Raw genomic sequence first — 18,026 nt, forward strand, 5'->3', positions numbered from 1 at the left:
CATTACAGGTGAAATACAGTACATGGTAGGAGTTCAGGTTTCAGCTGTGCAACAGTACTAAAACAAACTAAATAATGGAAAAGGAATTAAAAGTAATTAGTTCGAAGAGCCAGATGAATAGACAACTGTATCCAATTATTTTGACAGTGGTGGGTGGTCAGAAAAGTACAATAAACTGACTTACAAACACCCTTCTGTTCTTATTTTTGCTTCTAATACACATTTGCTACATGTCACTGTAGTTATAAGGATGATAACATGGACAGCAAGTTCACACAAAGGTCATTCAAAGTTTCAAAGAAATAAAATTCTCTCCAAGTTTACTCTAAACAAAATAAAACAAAACCCCCTTTTAATTAGATGCTCCTCTAATTGCATAATATCTCCCATGGTGCTGCATGGTGAAGTGAAGCAGAAGGAGGCGGGAGAATGCTGCCTTTGTTGCCTTTTTGCAGGCTTTGGCTCTGACAGCTTGTTGGAACCACTGGTCCATGGATGCTGACAGTTTGTGCAAAAGTGGTTGTAGTTTTGTGGAAAACTAGGATGAGTTTTCCACAAACTGTCCCCAAAACACACAAGGCAAGTAGACAGAACTTTTGAGACAACAAGTGGGGAAAAATGGCAGATATGGCAAGGAAGTGAGAGGTCCTGATCAGCTGATAAGAAAAGTTTCTTAACTGTTATAATTAGTTATTATGGGAAAATGTCAGAACTGCAGCTTCTCTGATATTAAGACTTGTTGCTTTTCTCTATTATTTTGTAATGGTTAAATGAATATCTTTGATTCTTGGAGTTGACTTCGGATCCTAGAAATAGCAATTGCCCCCTTTCACTATTTCTTAGAACTTTTTAAAGTAAAAGCATTCTAAAGTCTCATCTTTGCTGATAATATATGGGTAATATTTGCAGTTTGATACAATATGCTTTTAAAAGTCGAAATTATAAGGTACAGGCACAAAAAGTTTTGCATATTTACCATCAGTGCATATGGCAGCTTCATGTCATGGAGGCATTTGACATTAGAGGACTTACATTTACATTTACATCGAGCACCACATTTAAAGCTAACTGTATACATTGTCACTAGTGGAAGCTGGAGGCCTGAAAACTGTGTGGTTTTGGGTCACCACTCACAGAGCTTACTGCACACAGTAGAAAAGGCCCAACAGCTCCCTCCCCTCAGCGTCCCTCCTAAAAAAGCTGAATAGAATAATGAGCAGTAAACAAGGCGAGTAGCAGAGAGGCAGGAGGGGGGCGTCCAACTTGAACTGAGGGTTGACAAAGGAAGAGGGGTGTCTCCACAGAGACCGAGTCAAGCCGCTTGAGTCACACAGTTTTCTCAGGAAAACCAGTGAGAAGCTCAGCCTTTCAGTCCACGCTTTGGATGCAAATGGAAGCAACATGAGTGGAGGCCAAGAGGACCGAGCACTGACGGACCACAGCCTCCATCTGAACGGGACTGCAGCTCTGGGACTGCAGGATGAAGAGATTGACGCGGCTCTGTATGGTGAGTAACACTCGTTTATTTGCAGCTAATTTCACAAAAAAAATGTTTTCCTTTCAGTATGTTTTTTTCTTCTCCTGTGCTTTCAGAGTTCAAAGTGTTTAACATCGTCATCACTGCCCTGGCCTTGTGCATCCTCACTATCACCGGCCTGTACTACATCGCTGCCTGCTACAATCGCACAAGGTGATGCTTGTGATCCCTGTAAATAGCTGTAAATGATCACTGTTATTAGGATCCAAGGAGCTTTTCACATGTGTGCAGCCCTTATTTTAAAATTTTATGGGATATATATTTAATCATACTGTACATGTGCATGCACAGTGAAGCTCGAAATTATTGATACCCCTAGCAAATTTTGACTTAAAGTTACTTTTAAATGTAAATACAAGCTGAGAAATTATTTTCTCCACAATGATGCCTCTTGTACATCATCTCATTATCTTTTGGGAAACACCTGTGTCAATTCCAACCAAAAAAAACCCAAACTTGCTGGTTGAAAAAAAGTAACAAAGTCAAAATTTGCTAGGGGTATGAATAATTTCGGGCTTGACTGTATGTGTAATTAAGACTAAAACTGGCATTTTAATTAAGAGAATGAATGTTCATTTTAAGAGTGACTGTAAATTGTATTGTAAACCAATTTCATCAGTCCAATTATTGCTGTTTCCTCCACCAGGCAGTCAAAGAGAGCTCATGTATACGAGAGCGCAGTGACCCGAGGCGAGCCAAGAGACCCAGTGGCGGTCAGAGCGGTGAAGAGGTCAACCAGCTTCCTCAACCCTCTCGCCTTCTTCAGGAAAACAGAGGCAGCAAAGGACAACTCCAAGATCTATTATATCTACAGCAACCCACTGCCTGTAGGACTGAAGGAGGAGGAGGAGGAGGGGGGCAGTAAAGCCAGCCGGGAGGCAGAGGAGCAAACTGTGCTGCCTCCGCCTCTGTCGTTTCAAGAGTACGCCGACAACCCCAACAGTGGCGTCATCCTGGACCCTCCCATATTTTACATGCAGCTTTAGAGGACAGGAGGGAGAAGATGTAATAAAATTAGAGCATAGAGTCAGAAAAGTTCGACCCCTAGACGTGTTTATCAAAAGCTGTCATCATATACAGGCCTTTAAATGGCATTCCAGCAACTTCACAACTTAAATCCAGCTGACTTGTCATGAGGACCATTACTTAGTAATACAAGCTGTAAAAAGTCATGCACAGCTCTGGAGGAGTCTGAGAAATTAATCTTGATTATGTCACAGCAAATTGATAAGGGTTACCTTAGCATAGCCCTAAACACAGAATCTATAATAAAAGCCTACTATATAAACTGGAGGAATTAAGTTTTAATGATGCGGGCAACCATCGTGCAAGTAATGAAAGATGCTATTACATTGCATTGTGGGAAATCCAGTGTTTTTAAAGTTTGACCAGATCTGGGGACATCAGGATATGTTGGCTGCGACTATTACTGCTTTGACTCTTTTTGTTTTAATTTCCCATCTTAAATCACTTAAGTACCCTTTTCATAACAAATAACTTCAGTTTATGCATGTAAAATAAGTGCAAGTAAATAGAAAGCATGTGTTGAAGAGCAAACAAAAATGTGCACTTGACTTGAGCATGCAGCTGCATTTTTTTCATCTTTGAGAAAATACGTGTCTTCATATCATTGGCTAGAAGCACAGCATGGTTTAAAAGCTCTGCCAGCAGGCTCAGAGAGCAGTGTAATTTTAATGTATTTTTCTGACAATATAAATGAACTTAATTTGAAAGATGCTTAAATCAAATACAGGATCAATATAATTATGTATAATGAAGCTAAATAAGTTGATATGTTTACATATAGGATGGCAGCATGCAAAGGGTTAGGGATGGACAGTAAGTTACACATATCATTTCTACTGTTATCGTTAGAAAAGAGTTAAATTTACGCAACTGTGCACAAAGCATTTTTTTTGAGCTGTTGAATTGGTGACAAATTCTTGATGATGGAGTTAATGTACATCCTGGGTTTCTTCAGGGCATTAGATTAGATTAGAACACATGACCAGTACAGTGCTTTGACCAGTGTCAATAAAAGACCACTTTTAAATGCAGTTTTATGTCCCACAAAGTCTGCCAAAAATACTGTGTATAGCTCTACCCATTATTCATTTCATTACAGTGCATACTTAGTTATTTCCTGATATCCATTCTGTTTTAGAGATGTTGTGTATTAGAACAAGTCCTTATTCCTCTATGCTCAAAAGAACAGAACACCATACTACTTGCAACATTTATAGTATATATACTGTTTGCTGCAATTCTCAGTTTAAATTTTTGCTTTCCACCTCTAAAGACCTGTAAGATTTGCAAAGCCCTTAAAAACCTCACTTTAACCTGCAGGCTCTCCAAACTCAACGTAATTATGCAGTTCTTTAAAAGCCGATTTTTGAAACAAAACAGTAAGGATTTGAAAGTGTTTCTTGATTTTTAATGATCATTCATAAAACTGCTGATGGTGCTTTACAAAAGAAGCTGAGTGTGAGACACAGAGAGAGATGAGAAAAATACAAACGATTATCACTGCAGAGCAATCAAAAAGCCCTCCTGGTCAGAACGATTGGCTTGTACAAGAGTCAGTCCTCAGATGATCGGCTGGGTCTCTCTGATCAGCCACTCCAAAGCCTCCTTCCTGCCCTGCCGCTCCAGCTCTGCTCCCACCACCTCCCGACACTTCCTGTGGTACTCATTCACCCAGTCGAGCTGCAGGACACAGAGGAGAGGGTCAAAAACTGCCAAACCATGAAGCGGCTGTGTGTAGACAGTACATAATGCAACACAGAAACTGGGAATATTATCAAACATACAAATGCATGATTTTAACATAGGACACCACCAATAGGACTGTTAATAAGTAGATTAAATGTGATGCGTTGCTGTACTTTAAGTGCTTATAACATTAACAATAAAAATCATTTGAGATGAGTGAAACATTTCATGAAGGAGCATTTATTTTTGATTTAAAATGTTAAACAGAAACTTGCTGGATATCTCTTACCTCCTTCTGAGTGAGCAGCTCTGTGTTCATCATTCTGACTTGGATAGGAACCAGAGTGAGAGGCTCAAATGTCAGACTACCCCTGTTTCTGTAGTTGTACTGCAAAAACAAACAGAATAAAAACGTGATGACTTTAAATATAACAACACTAGTAACTGATCAGCAAAGAACATTTTATGGCTAATAACTGCCACAACCCCCAAAAATGTTGCCTGTGGGTTTTAAAAACATGTTGTCTTTATGATTAAGATTGCCAATGTTACATCATTTATCAGAACCAGAAACTGTAAAAACAAAGATAATCACAGGATTTTCAACTTTTAGGCAGTCCTTGAATTACTCATCTGTGAGGTTCTCTAGAGAAAACGTAAACAAATTTGAGCTTAAAATTGTGACATTTCACCAAAATCTGTTTATTCAACATTATTCTTCATTATCATTTTAAAAATTGACCAACAGTCATGAGAATAAAATTTAGAAACCTTTTGGCTGAACTGCAGGCTGGTTTACACAGATCAGGTAAAAGGAAAGTAAGGAAGCAAATAAAAATTGTAAATGTAAAAGTTAATATCCATATAGAATGTATGTAGAACCTCATTCTCTTTGCTGCAAGTATTGGTAACGTGGGCACTTGTAAAAATGTTACAAATGTCGATTCCAGGTAAATCAAAGTTCCGGAAAACATGTAATTACAGAAATGAAACTTCTTTTTTCTTTTTGATGAGCTGTCAGAGTGCATATTTTTGAGTTCTCTCTACATCTAGCGATGGTTGTTCTGTTTTCAAAGAGGTGCAGAACTTTATAATGCAGAGAAAAATGAGCTCACAGTGAGTGAAAATGTGAAGGGAGCAGAAAACACTCAGAAACTGTTTGGTGTTCAGAAGGTTGAATACTGGTTATGAGTACATTTGATGTTCAGGGGACTGGGCATTTTTGAATATGCATTTGACTTGGTTGTCAGTTTGAAGACCTACTTTGGGCTTAGCTGGCACAACAAGGACCACATTTTCAATGCGAATGCCGAAAGATCCGTCCTCGTAGTACCCAGGTTCTAGAAAAAGACACATGAACACAGAAAGAGGAGATCACTGAGCTTTGGTGAACATACTCTTGTGTTTGTATCAAGCTGTGTATCATCTTTGCAAAGACCACAGGTTTCTCTCTGGACTTGCATGCACCTGAGCCATAAGAAGATTCTTTCTATTTCATGAATAGTATCTTGCTATGTTTATGTGGCTGCATCAGTATGTTTTTCTGTGTTTCTTGGCTGTATTATACTATAGAAAAAAATACAGAAATAGATGCCAATTTATGGCAGTCTGAGAAATTAGTGAAGTGTTATCTAATTACAGTTTACTATTGTTGCATTTCCCACATTCCTGTGGTATTCAGTGCTCTGGCTCTATTTTAAATGGCATTTCCAGAGGATTAAAGGAGGATTTCTCAACATTTTTTAACAGCCTATGAAGAGCATCTCTCTGAGATTAAATAGACACGTGTCTGCATTTTATGATAGTATATCACGTCGATGAAGACACTTCTAAGTCCAGCCTGATGCCATACCATCACTGACGATCATGCCGGCCTCCAGAGGTTCATCAGCGAAGGTTTTGTAGCTGATGCCGCAGGGACCCTCATGGACATTGAGGAAGCAGCCCACACCATGACCTGTACCGTGAAGGTAGTCCAGCCCTGACTCCCACAGGGCTGCACGAGCAAACGAATCCAGGAGGTGGCCTGGTGAGCAAACAGAGGTTTACAGCTAGAGACCAAACTGAGATAGACTACAAGTTGTTTCCTGCTCACATTTGCATAAAGGTGAAACAATGATTGTGTGTGTGTGTGTGTTAGCACTGTGCCAACCTGTCAAGGAAGCACCCAGTCTTTAATTAATGTACGACTCCAGGAAACTTCCTCTCCCATAGACATGATACCTCAGAAACTACTTGTCAGATTTTACTGAAACGTTGCCACATGCTGTGTTTTATGTTGTGTTAAACCTTAACTGGCTTCGTGTGAATGCTGTGGTTAAATGTCTCTCTGTTGTGCAATTGCAGTGGTTTGAAGTGAAATCAAGTCTCTCTTCTCTGAACTCCTCTGCCAGCTTGACAGCTTCACAGATTTCTAATTAAACAAAACTAGTTATTGAAATGCCAAAAGGTTACATTATTCTTGAGTGACAACATGTTTATTGTTGATGTGGGGTTTTGTTTTGTCCGAGAGTTACAATAAGAGATTCATATTCCAGACAATACAGCATATATTCAAGAAATTCTGTCTAACTAGGAATCATTTGAGCCTTACCATTCATCAAAGCTAAACATATAACATTTGATTACTGGTTACTATCAAGACAATCTAATGGTAATCGTTACAACAAAGTTTAGTGCAGCACCTTTTGTTCCATTGGGGAAAATGGCAGCACTGACAGCTATGTGTCCTTTCAACACATATGTAAAGCATTCCTGCAGAGAATAAGAGAACATAATACAAAAATAATTTAAAAATCAGGTTTGGGATAACACCAATCAATAAACATTAAAATATACTGATTCTTAGTCAAGCCAATGTCACAAATAAGAATAATTCAAATAGTTTTTGGCAGTTCAGCCTGGAATTAGATGTACTTTGACACTGCACTCAAATTATACAAATTTACCTTTTCAAAAGCAGATGGTGTCCCAAAGTGCATGGTGCGTGTGACGTCTGTGGTTCCATCCCTGCCAGAGAAAGAACACACATGCAGATATACAGTCTGTGTGTGAAGTACGAGCCTGTAATTTTTGTATACAATAATAATCCTATTTACACGTATTGGGCTCCAGAGTCAATCAGGTAAACTTCATTCATGGTGAGGGTTCTGTTGGTTTCAGGCAGTGGTCTACAGGAAAAGTGAAAAAGTGACAGATAAAGGTTAAGTTAACTCCTATTAAAGAACAAAATTACATGAATACAGTTCACTCGTGTGTTTCATCTGCTAACTGACCTGTAATGTATGATTGCTCCATTGGGACCAACACTGGAGATTGTGGGGAAACTAAGGCCAACAAACTCTTTCTGTTGACTGAATAAGAAAAAAGCATTGCAAAGCAAAGGAACATTAACATGAGATGCCTGCAAATGTAATTACAGATAGTCAAATATCTGAAAATGTCTTTCATTTTTTGCAGATTTTAAAGTGTAGAATCATTCTGGTAACGTGAAAGCTATAAAATAACACATGTGGACTGATTACAGCTTTGCACCCTCTTTGGAACATAATTTTTTTATGCCAGTGACACTGTTGGTGATTAATTCAGAATTAAAGACAAGACTTTACTATTACGGCTACCACAACATTCTGTATCTACATCTAGTTTGAGCTAGTGGGATAATAACGTGTTTTTCAGCAGGACAATGAGCTAAAACACACCTCCAGGCTTTACAAGGGCTGTTTGAGGGTTGGATCAGATGAACTGGCCCCACAAACACACAACCTAAACATAGCTGAAATGGTTTGGGATGAGTTGGACCACAGAATGAAGGAAAAGCAGCTAACAAATGCTCGGCACATGTGGGAACTTATTCAGGATTGTTAGAAAAGTATTTCCGGGAGACTGCCGGCTGACAGAATGAAGACAGTGCAAAGCTGTAGAACATGTAAAACATTCTGTGATTTGTTTACTTCGTAAATTAGTTTGTCTTTTCTCTTCGATGTAGCATCAATCTATTTATCTGAAGCAAAGTGTGTTTTTTAATAGTTTTGATATCTTCAGTTTTGTTCTGTGATGCAGAAAACCAAAATAATAAAAAAACTTTATATAAATCCCAATGATTTATTGGTGTATCTACCTTTTAGACCACTGGAAATATTACTTTAAAGGTAAACACACTGAGCAAGTATTGAACAAAGCAACAGACACTTTCATATCCATGTCCAGTAGAGGGGGCTATACCTCCAGACTGTAGAGACAATGACAACAGGTCTTACTACATCTTTTCACAGCCTTTTAGACAGGACAGCTGGCATTAAGCTGCACTGCATTACCTTGTCAAAGAAATGAGGAAAACCAGTGTAGTTTGCGGCCTACCTCCGCAATTCTTCAGCCTTATCAGCAGCAGAGATCTCAGTCACGGTTCCGTTTGGTATCTGTAAAATAGAAACCAAAACACACAAACATGCGGATGGAGTTTAAAAAAACATGCAGGACTGATTTAAAATTAAATTTTTCCTTTTAAGTCTAGTGGTAACTCTAAGAATCTGTTCTATTAATGATCTAAAAAAAAAAAAAAATTACCTCCTTCTCCAACCAAGCGAAGAGTTCACAAAGAGCAACTGCATCCTTGATCTGTTGGGAAAGGTACAGATCAAAATCGGTCAGTTTATATAAAAATGATAGAGTCAGTGATTAGTTGTGCACTACAGATTTCAAGATCCAATGGTTCTTACATGGGCCATTTTCATGCCTTGAATCTCAGTGGCATTCTTCACAGCCTTGGCAAGGCAGAGTGGAGTGTAGGGAATTGGAGACCTGTGAGTCTGAAATAATGTAAGAGGAAACATTCACCATTTAAAAAGTAGTAGAGATTACCTTAATATAAATGTAAAATGTAATAACATTTCAACACTGGGTAGATTTCATGTACTGTGCTGATTATCAAAGCAAAGAAAATTAGGCAGAATATTGCAAATTGCCTTGACAAATGAGTTCGCAAATTAACTGTTAATTAAACGTCTTCATATAAGGACCTCTGGTTTCAACTAAATCACACACAAAAAAACATACAGAATATGTCTGGTTTAATGATGAATGTTAGAAGTGATTAGTTTTGGTAAAAGTGACTGTGTACTTCTGTAGGATTACTAGTGACACTGGTTGTTGATGAAGTCTAGAAGTATGAGGATGCAGATGATCTGACAGACAGCAGCAGTTTTTTTTACTTGCAGATCATAGCAATACAGTGCAGACACAATCTACTTGTTTTAACATCTTCTGTTGTGAGAACCAAAGACAAATAGTCAACTTCTACATGTCGAGGCTGTGTTCTCTCACCTTTGGGATGACCTGTGTGAGAGCACAACTGGCCTTGTCACAGATCCACACTTTGTCTTTGGGGCCGAGGGCAGCACAGATGGCTTGCAGCTCAGTGTAGACGGACTCGTACGGGAACGTTTGAATGCTCAGCTCCGGCTTGCTGGGAGAGTCCAACTGCAGATGGTCTCTTAATGCAGGGTCAGAGAGACGCTTTAAGTCCACAAAAAGCCTGCAGAGGGGATAAGGATGTTGAAGGAAGAAGTCAGACGGATAAACTTAGGAGAAAATCTCATTCCTCTGATTGTGTTGGTTTTAATGTATAACCAAGATGTGCACCTCTACAGGTTAATAAAATAGTTCAGGTACATCTACATACCATGGATTAGCATCACAGTCATAGTATTGTAACAAAATTCTCATGAAATATGCATGAATTTCAAATACTGCATAGTGTGCAACCTTACTTCTTCATTTTGCATTATCAAATTATTACATATTGATGGGGACTGCAATAACTACTTGGCATTGTTTCTTTAAAGAGTGTGACCAAGCATGCTAAGCTGCTTTTCTTGTAAGAGATTACATGAGGAATTTGGATGAGAAAAAAAATGTATTCCTTGAAAATTAAGTACAATAAATTAGACTAATTAGGATGAGAATATAGACAAATTCAAATGGAAATAAAGTGCAATACATATATTATATTATCAAGTAACCTTTGTCCTCAAAATGCAATGCAAATAGATTAGACTGTAAACAGAATTTCATTTGCACCAGACTGGATCAAGGCACCACTAGACCTACTGTAGATATTTAAAAAATATTCTCAGAATTCATAGGATGAAATGAATTGGTTACAGATCTAATAACGTTTTATATGCAGAGTGGAGCTCTTTTAATATTACAAGAACTTTTACTGTACTGTTAGTACAGTACAAGTTTTTTTGACATGCACTGAAGTACATTTGTCTAGGAGTTGCAGTTAAATTTATTCAACAGTCATCATCACAGCATCAGTTTAAGTTTTAATGTTTAGGTGCATTATATTACCATTTTAATTTTAAAATCCTGAATGCAAAATGTTTACTTGTTATTAAGTATTTTTACATTATTAGTATGTTACTCAGTACAGTTGAAGTGCTGACTGTAAATGTGATAATGTTGATTCATAAATCACCATTGCAGTTTTCCCCCCTAAATCCTTCACATCAGTTAGTAGCATTAAGGCAATTAAAAATGGCTTTAATCAAAACAGTATGCTGCTGAAACATGTTGTTTTACCTTATTGTGTTCATCCCTACGATGGTATATGCAAAGAAAACTGGGTTGTACTCAATGTCTGCACCACGGAGATTAAAAAGCCCTGAGGAAAGAAAAACAACAGCAGGACATTACACTTATATTTACATTTAAGCACATTTAACAAACCTTGGAAAAAGAACTATTTCATCGTGATATTTGTTCCATTCATTCACTCTACTATGATGCTAGGGGTGAAAACAGCATGGTGTTAAATATTAGTGGTATTATTAAACCCGAGCAAATCCGCTACAATTATAATCGGGCCATTGAAGTATTCTGGTCTAAATCCTACCTGATGACAATCAAAATCAACATTACTCTAATTAACACAAACTCTCAGACCAAACAATCAGAAGCAAGTGCTCATTAGTCACGGTGAACGAGGTGCTCTAACAGGCATCTAGAGGGACACCTGTGCATCCCAGGGTCCTTGGATCGTGATCATGTATGAAAACGTCTGAAACAGAAGTGATGTCAGCTGACTGTTTTACACAGCAAGAACTAAAATCTGTTAAAATCTAATGTGACCAAATCTATGCATCAACAAGAAGGCATAGAAAAAGGTTTTTCAATGTAATGTTTGGCTCTGAGCCTTTTAACTCAGCTGAGCTAACATTATTCACATGTGCAACCTGTTAAAAGTCTCTTCGCAATGTGGGGCTATACATAGATACAAAATATATCTCTTTGTGAAGAATTAACCTTACATGCAATCTCATCCAATGCTGTTGCAACAAACCAAGTGAGTTTCCTCTCTGTCATCTTGGTTCGCAGCGCGGTGATCTTATCTTGCCAGGAAATACCTACAGGTAGACAACATCAACATGGCATTACACTGCATGTATTTTTCTCAAACGCCTGTATTTCTAGTTACTGTATAATGAAACTTTTATTTTATCAACAAAACATAACTAAAACCTAAACGTTTCAACAGAATCTGAATTAAGGGCAGCATGTTTTATTGTGCTCTTTACATAAAAAAAACAAAAACCCACAACAAACATTGATGCCAACATGCAGGTGGGCACTCTTTATATTTCAGATATTCTAATATTTCACTTGAACAAAATCCTAATTCACTACTATAAAACATCTATGTTTTTGTTGTTGTTTTAATAATAATAGTGGTATTGCATGAGGGCACTGACCAGTGTATTCTAATCCCAAGGTACGGAGTTGTGTGCTGGGTCTTTCTGGGCGATCGGTCCAGACGGCATCGATCAAGTTATCCTGCACAGCCACCAGTGAGTGGCCAGCACTGGTCAGAGCCCTGGACATGTTCTTCCACTGGTCTGAAACAAACCAGCAGGGGATATATGTTCAAATATGCATTTGTTAAGATGCACAAACACCAGAGAAAACCCCTGTTTTATTAACAACAATGGAACTGAGCTAAAGCTTCAGTAGATGGCAACTGGATTTCTCTTTTTGGTGCATGAAGATGTTATACCTCTCAACAAAGAGGCTTCTTCAGTTCTGACAAGTTGACAGGTGAAATATATTCAAGAACCAAAAAGAGAAGTTCAAGGGAACTGAGGTTTGATCAGTGAGACTGATGAGAGGTCTCTGCAGGATGTAAAAACTGCATCACAGTCTAAACAAAAAGCTAAAAAATCTATTATTGTGCAATGTGAGTCGTGCACATGATTTTATTTAGAATCACAGAAGACCGAAATACATCAGAACACCACTGTACACTGAGTTTACATTTTTGCTGGTTATGCAAGAGACACTGCTGTTTGACAATTTGTAGTTTTATATTGTACAGTTTAAGCCTACAAAATGTGCTGTAAGAATATTGTTAACCTTGGCATCTTTCCTACTGTATAGGTGGGAGGATGAGAGCAGTGTTCCCAGTAAATCTAGCAATGTTGATTCACTGCGCTCTCAGGTTCCATAACCTACCAGCAGCAATGATCCAAGGATCCACTCCCACTCTGGAGTTCTCTGGCAGGATGCTGATCAGCCAGTCCTCCTGAGAAGGAGTCTCCTTCAACCCTATATGTGATTATAAAAAAATTAGCACGCATTTAAGAAATGCCATTGTGGAACATCCATCCATCCATCCATTACATACACCGCTTAATCCTCACTAGGGTCGCGGGGGGGGCGGCTGGAGTCTATCCCAGCTGACTCGGGCGAAGGCAGGGGACACCCTAGACAGGTCGCCAGTCTGTCACAGGGCCACATACAAAGACAAACAATCACTCTCACATTCACACCTACGGGCAATTTAGAGTAATCAATTAACCTCAGCATATTTTTGGACTGTGGGAGGAAGCCGGAGTACCCGGAGAAAACCCACGCATGCACAGGGAGAACATGCAAACTCCATGCAGAAAGATCCCGGGAAAGCCGGGACGCGAACCAGGGATCTTCTAGCTGCAAGGCGAAAGTGCTAACCACTACACCACTGTGCAGCCCCCATTGTGGAACAATTACACATTATTAACATTTCTGTATGCCTTAACCCAGACACATAAATAATGTCTAAACACGGAACTTGATTTCTGTTTTCAAATTAGGTAAAACAAAAAAGTCTGACTCATGGTCAAGCTATGTTTCACGTCTTTTTATCTGACAATGTTTGACGTTACGAACACTTAATGTTTGTGTTTTGTCTAAATAATAAATCAGACATAACTTCATCATCTGTAGTGCGAATCCTAAAGGATTAAAAATATATGTTTTGCACTAAAATTAGGTTCAATTTTTAAAACGCTACAAAAAAATCTAGAAAAAAGATTTAAGATTAGTGTTTATACTTCTAGCTTAAGTGAAATTACTGAGAGGCCTTTATGATCATCAGGCAGGACATTACCCATCTTCATAAGGGTCCAGTTGTTGTCCATCTGCTGGCTGGCCTGCAGGAAATATCGGCCATCAGTCCACATGGCAGCATGCTGCTCTGTGACGATGGCTGTACCTGAATGTCAAAATACGCAAAACAATTGAGTCAATTACTGTCTGACTGTTACTTCTCTGATGCATCACTTGTGTTTGTAAGATGTTGCTTAAAATTTGTTTACTCAGTTCTGAGAACCAAAATATAAAGTTTATACCTCTGAAATTACAACAGTGAACAAACAGCCTGCAGATGAGTGACCTCTCCTTCTGTAATTTCAAACAGTGCTGAAGGCAGGGCTCACCACAATGTTTATGACGTAAGTAGGAGTGGTTGAAAGTGCACCCGTTTCACCATTATAAAACTAGCATCATTTACCGTATTCAAGAATACGAACATGAGCAGAGATGCATTGGGATATGGGTTGGTTTTCCCCCAAATAGGTCAACAAAATAAAAGGTGATTGTGCCTGAAAGATTGTTCTTCACATTGTCCCAGGTTTCCCTGGCAGTGGGAAGTAGATATTGGTTTTATGTTACACCAAACTGAGATTTGAGATTGGGAGGAATTTATCAAACTTTGAAAAGGCACTTGCACGTGTACTCACGCTTACGCACAAGCAAATAAACATACCTGCAGAGCCATTAAATCCACAGATAAATTCACGTCTGCAGTCACAGGGTGCAATGTATTCACTCTGAAAGACACAGGAACAGAAAAAGAGAGAGAAAAACTGAAAGACAGTGAGAGAGATCAGCTTCATTACCAATCAGCCTCAAGTGGCCATCAAACCGTCAGACATTTCAGATGCCACCTTCGCTACTCTTTGTGTCTTGGGCATGGAGAGGGAAGAGGGATGAGCAGTGAGCAAAGGGCTACAATTAATTAAGAAGGTCAGACAAGATGATCAGAAGTTAATTAGTAAAACAGGCAGGAGTTTGCTTAGGGGTGGCTTCAGTCATGTAAACATGATAAATGTAAGGAATGCGATTTCACTTACCTGGTGTGCATCTCCAGATGGGACAATGTAGGCTTGTATAGGCTCAGAGAAGTATTTACAATTTCTCATTGCCTGCCGAAGCTGCCTGAGCAGCTCTCCTGTGATCTTTGGAGACATGCCTGCGACTGAACAGAAAAACAAGTTTTGAAAATGCAATTAAGTTTAAACAGGCTGCTAATACTTAATAACACAATCCTTAACATGGTCTGTATGCATTAAAATGCAACATCATGACAATCTGAAAAGCTGAGATAAACATTTCAAATGGCAACTGCAGACTGCATCATAGCCAGCCATATTTGATATGAGGAATATAATTAAACTCCAAAAACCCAGATTCCAAACAATTATAGCCTTCTCGATCAATCAAAAAGCATTCAGACATGCTGTCGTCCACTGATATTTCAAAACGACTAACTATTCACAGATTACCTGAGTTCTGGGAAGCCATGCTGACTACAGGGGACTGGAGCTGCACAGTGACTGACTGTAATCTACCTGACTATTTACGTGGAGACCAAAGTCACAGTCCACACCTGCATCTTTAACCTGCTGCAATATGCTGATTAAGCAACTGTCAGGGCAGTCAAGGTTAAAAATTAAAAGAGCAGCGTATCTGGTTAGAGCCTTTAGTGTGACCCATTTCTACAGCAATAACCTCCTAAAACAAAGGCTAGAAGGAAATTGCGGTGGATTCACTGTCGCTATCTACATCCTCTGTAGGGCTGCACGACAACGCTGTAAAAAACTTCCTCTAACCGACCTATCAGGTTGCAGCATTGCACATCGATGAGCGCTCCTATTGGCTGAACGCTCCGCATGCGATTGTTGTTTACAAGTTGGCATTAGATGAATCAGTTGCATTCAACTACAACCTAGCACTTCGAGCTAGCGAAACAGCCACAATAAAATTAAATATCTTTCTTTTGAATACTATGGAAAAAAATCTACAGACCCCGTGTTTTAGTGATTTCGTTTTCCGGCCGGGCATCACTTTAATCAACAGGCCAACCAGAAAACACAATAACTAATTCAGTGTTAGCCGTTGAATTTAGTAGTGGGTGTGGTAGCACGCCGGTGGGATATTAGTAAAGTTGCTAGCGAATTAGCCACCTCTGCGGGATAAAGCAAGCCATTTCCTCCCACTTTGTTTAACGGACTATTCTCTACAAACAGGCGTGGGCTGACCGACGGTTCCTCTCATTTGAAAACAGTCAACATCCCCCCTGCACTCGCTCCACTGCCGCCAGGAGACGACACGTTAGCCCCCCTAAAACCACCGCTAGCTGCCGTTAAAGTCCCCCCAACATGCAGCCGGTGAAACGCTGAATACACACCCGGTGATTTGGCCTCGGAAATGCGTTTCTCGGGTTAAAACTCGAAGCGCTTTTCTAGCAGCTCGGACCTTGTGTTAATTTACAAACCAGGAGGCTGCCATTTCGTCGCTGACGTTTGCGACCACGTGACTGCAGCCTCTTCCAGTAGACGCGGAGGGATCCAGACTCGCCTCTTCCTCCGTGAATAATTCACGCACTGTATACACAAAATGTACAACAATGCACGACGGAGACAGCACTTCTTCATTTTCCTGCTCGTAATTAAGTCACGGTGCCCCGCATACATCCCCCGACTCTGACAAAAGAAGTAAAAGGCTTACGGCAAGTCAGAAAATGTACCATTATTTACCGATACTTTACACCACTGCTGGAAAATAAAATATACATAGGTAATTTTGATTGAGTTATGGCATTTATCTTTTCAGTGTTTGAGAGTAACTCAATTGGAAGCTTTAATACATTTTTCTGTGTTTGTTGTGCGTTTGTTTTTCCTTTTGTTTTTTTCGTCTGTTGTTGTGTCCGAAAAGGTTATTTATAACAGGCTTTTAAATTGCAGTTATTTGCTTCATGAATGAAATAGGCTATATGATTTAGTAATTCTAGATAAATACAGTGCACATAAATATATTTTTATCTAAACTTTTTATAAATCCTGTTTCTTCTTCTTCTTAGTATTGTTATTATTATTAGTAGTAGTATTAATATGTCTAATAATAATACCAATGATAATAATTATTAATACTACTACTACTACTACTACTACTACTAATAATAATAATAATAGTAAAAATAATAATAATATTTTGGCTAGATTGAAAAAATAATGATAATATATATATTTTTAAAATAGTGGGTTTTTTCTTGTTTTGCTTTTGTAATAAAATGAGTTTTTATGTTGTCTTATTCTAAATCCTGTTTATTATTATTAGAATTCAATTTTATTTAGATTTTTTCCATGTATAATTTAAAAATATATTTTTTATTGTATTTTTGTCCAAATACACCACTTTTCAATAAAACATTATCAATATATGACTTTTAAATTGTAATTTTCAGCCTTTTTAATACACACATGATTTACCAATGCTTTAGATAGATATATACAATGCCTATTAAGGAGTTTTTCTGTTGTTTTTATTTTTATGAACGTCCTCCTGACTCTGTGCAGACTAATGAGGATCCAGAGAGTCTTTCTTCCCTTGACTAGGAAGGAACTGGAAGGTTGATGATCTGACCGACTGAGGAAGAGTTCAGGAGTCCTCCTCACTCCTTCATTCATCAGCATCAGGTATGACTCGACAGAAAATAAACGCTAACAAACTAACTGAAGAAAGATGTTTGATTATTACCTCTCTGTCTGTCTGTCTGTCTGTCTGTCTGTCTGTCTGTCTGTCTGTCTGTCTGTCTGTCTGTCTGTCTGTCTGTCTGTCTGTCTGTCTGTCTGTCTGTCTGTCTGTCTGTCTGTCTGTCTGTCTATCTATCTATCTATCTATTTTATGTCAATGCTGTGATTGCGGCCAAAGGTGCATTTACTAATTACTGATTTGAAGGGAGTGAATACGTAGCTATATCATACTGTCATACTTGGTTTATATTTTTTTATTTAGCATTTACTGACATTACATTGTAGAATTCTGTTTTAACTTTGACATAAATAAAAACTCTCAAAGTGCAAATCCAAGCCGAGTATGAAAAACACAGTTCAATGTGCAAAGTCTCAAAAGATAATTCTCTTCTCAATGTACACATCGGGGTCACTGCACAGTATTATTGCAATAGGCAGGGATGGCTTTTTATGAGCCTTAAACTCAAATTAGTATGCTGTCTGATCCGCCACTAACCAGTTTATTGCATCAGCATTGGTATGGGTCAAAGGGGGTTACATTGAGTCAATGGTGCACAAGGAGTTTTTATGCTGTTCAACTGATGACAAACTGAATTGTTGAATGAATCCACATTTCTGTCAGGGATGGTTTTAAAGGACAAAGA

At 38.6% G+C, this 18,026-nt stretch overlaps 2 protein-coding genes across 3 annotated transcripts; one reads left to right on the top strand and one right to left on the bottom strand.

Moving 5' to 3' along the window:
• Positions 1-1,269: 1,269 nt before the first annotated feature.
• On the top strand, positions 1,270-4,476 carry si:dkey-246e1.3 (uncharacterized). The gene is made up of 3 exons (XM_035949082.2): positions 1,270-1,507; positions 1,594-1,690; positions 2,184-4,476. The coding sequence occupies exons 1-3, from the start codon at positions 1,402-1,404 to the stop codon at positions 2,521-2,523; spliced, it is 543 nt and encodes a 180-aa protein (XP_035804975.2). The 5' UTR covers positions 1,270-1,401; the 3' UTR covers positions 2,524-4,476.
• xpnpep1 (X-prolyl aminopeptidase (aminopeptidase P) 1, soluble) lies at positions 3,950-16,180 on the bottom strand. Of its 2 annotated transcripts, none has more exons than XM_023272373.3 (20): positions 16,038-16,180; positions 14,701-14,825; positions 14,334-14,397; positions 13,677-13,781; positions 12,761-12,853; positions 12,004-12,147; positions 11,563-11,658; positions 10,835-10,916; positions 9,572-9,782; positions 8,968-9,057; positions 8,816-8,866; positions 8,609-8,667; positions 7,525-7,602; positions 7,348-7,419; positions 7,198-7,258; positions 6,934-7,003; positions 6,102-6,275; positions 5,513-5,589; positions 4,539-4,637; positions 3,950-4,243 (listed from the first exon to the last, which is right to left on the bottom strand). In XM_023272373.3, exons 2-20 carry the CDS (start codon positions 14,815-14,817, stop codon positions 4,124-4,126), a joined length of 1,863 nt encoding a protein of 620 aa, XP_023128141.1. In that variant the 5' UTR covers positions 14,818-14,825; positions 16,038-16,180; the 3' UTR covers positions 3,950-4,123. The 2 variants fall into 2 exon arrangements, with proteins under 2 accessions (XP_023128141.1, XP_023128139.1); XM_023272371.3 differs by lacking the exon at positions 16,038-16,180 and adding an exon at positions 15,133-15,284.
• Between the last annotated feature and the right edge of the window lie 1,846 nt (positions 16,181-18,026).

This window comes from Amphiprion ocellaris, chromosome 4 (genome assembly GCF_022539595.1).
Source record: "Amphiprion ocellaris isolate individual 3 ecotype Okinawa chromosome 4, ASM2253959v1, whole genome shotgun sequence".
Classification (NCBI taxonomy): domain Eukaryota; kingdom Metazoa; phylum Chordata; class Actinopteri; family Pomacentridae; genus Amphiprion; species Amphiprion ocellaris.

Coding starts and splice junctions, on each gene's coding strand:
- si:dkey-246e1.3 (XM_035949082.2), top strand. CDS start 1,402: ATGAGTGGAGGCCAAGAGGACCGAGCACTGACGGACCACAGCCTCCAT. Junction 1,508..1,593: donor GATTGACGCGGCTCTGTATG/GTGAGTAACACT, acceptor CTGTGCTTTCAG/AGTTCAAAGTGTTTAACATC. Junction 1,691..2,183: donor GCCTGCTACAATCGCACAAG/GTGATGCTTGTG, acceptor TTCCTCCACCAG/GCAGTCAAAGAGAGCTCATG.
- xpnpep1 (XM_023272371.3), bottom strand. Junction 8,867..8,967: donor AAGGCATGAAAATGGCCCAT/GTAAGAACCATT, acceptor CTTTCCCAACAG/ATCAAGGATGCAGTTGCTCT. Junction 4,244..4,538: donor AGCTGCTCACTCAGAAGGAG/GTAAGAGATATC, acceptor TGTGTCCTGCAG/CTCGACTGGGTGAATGAGTA.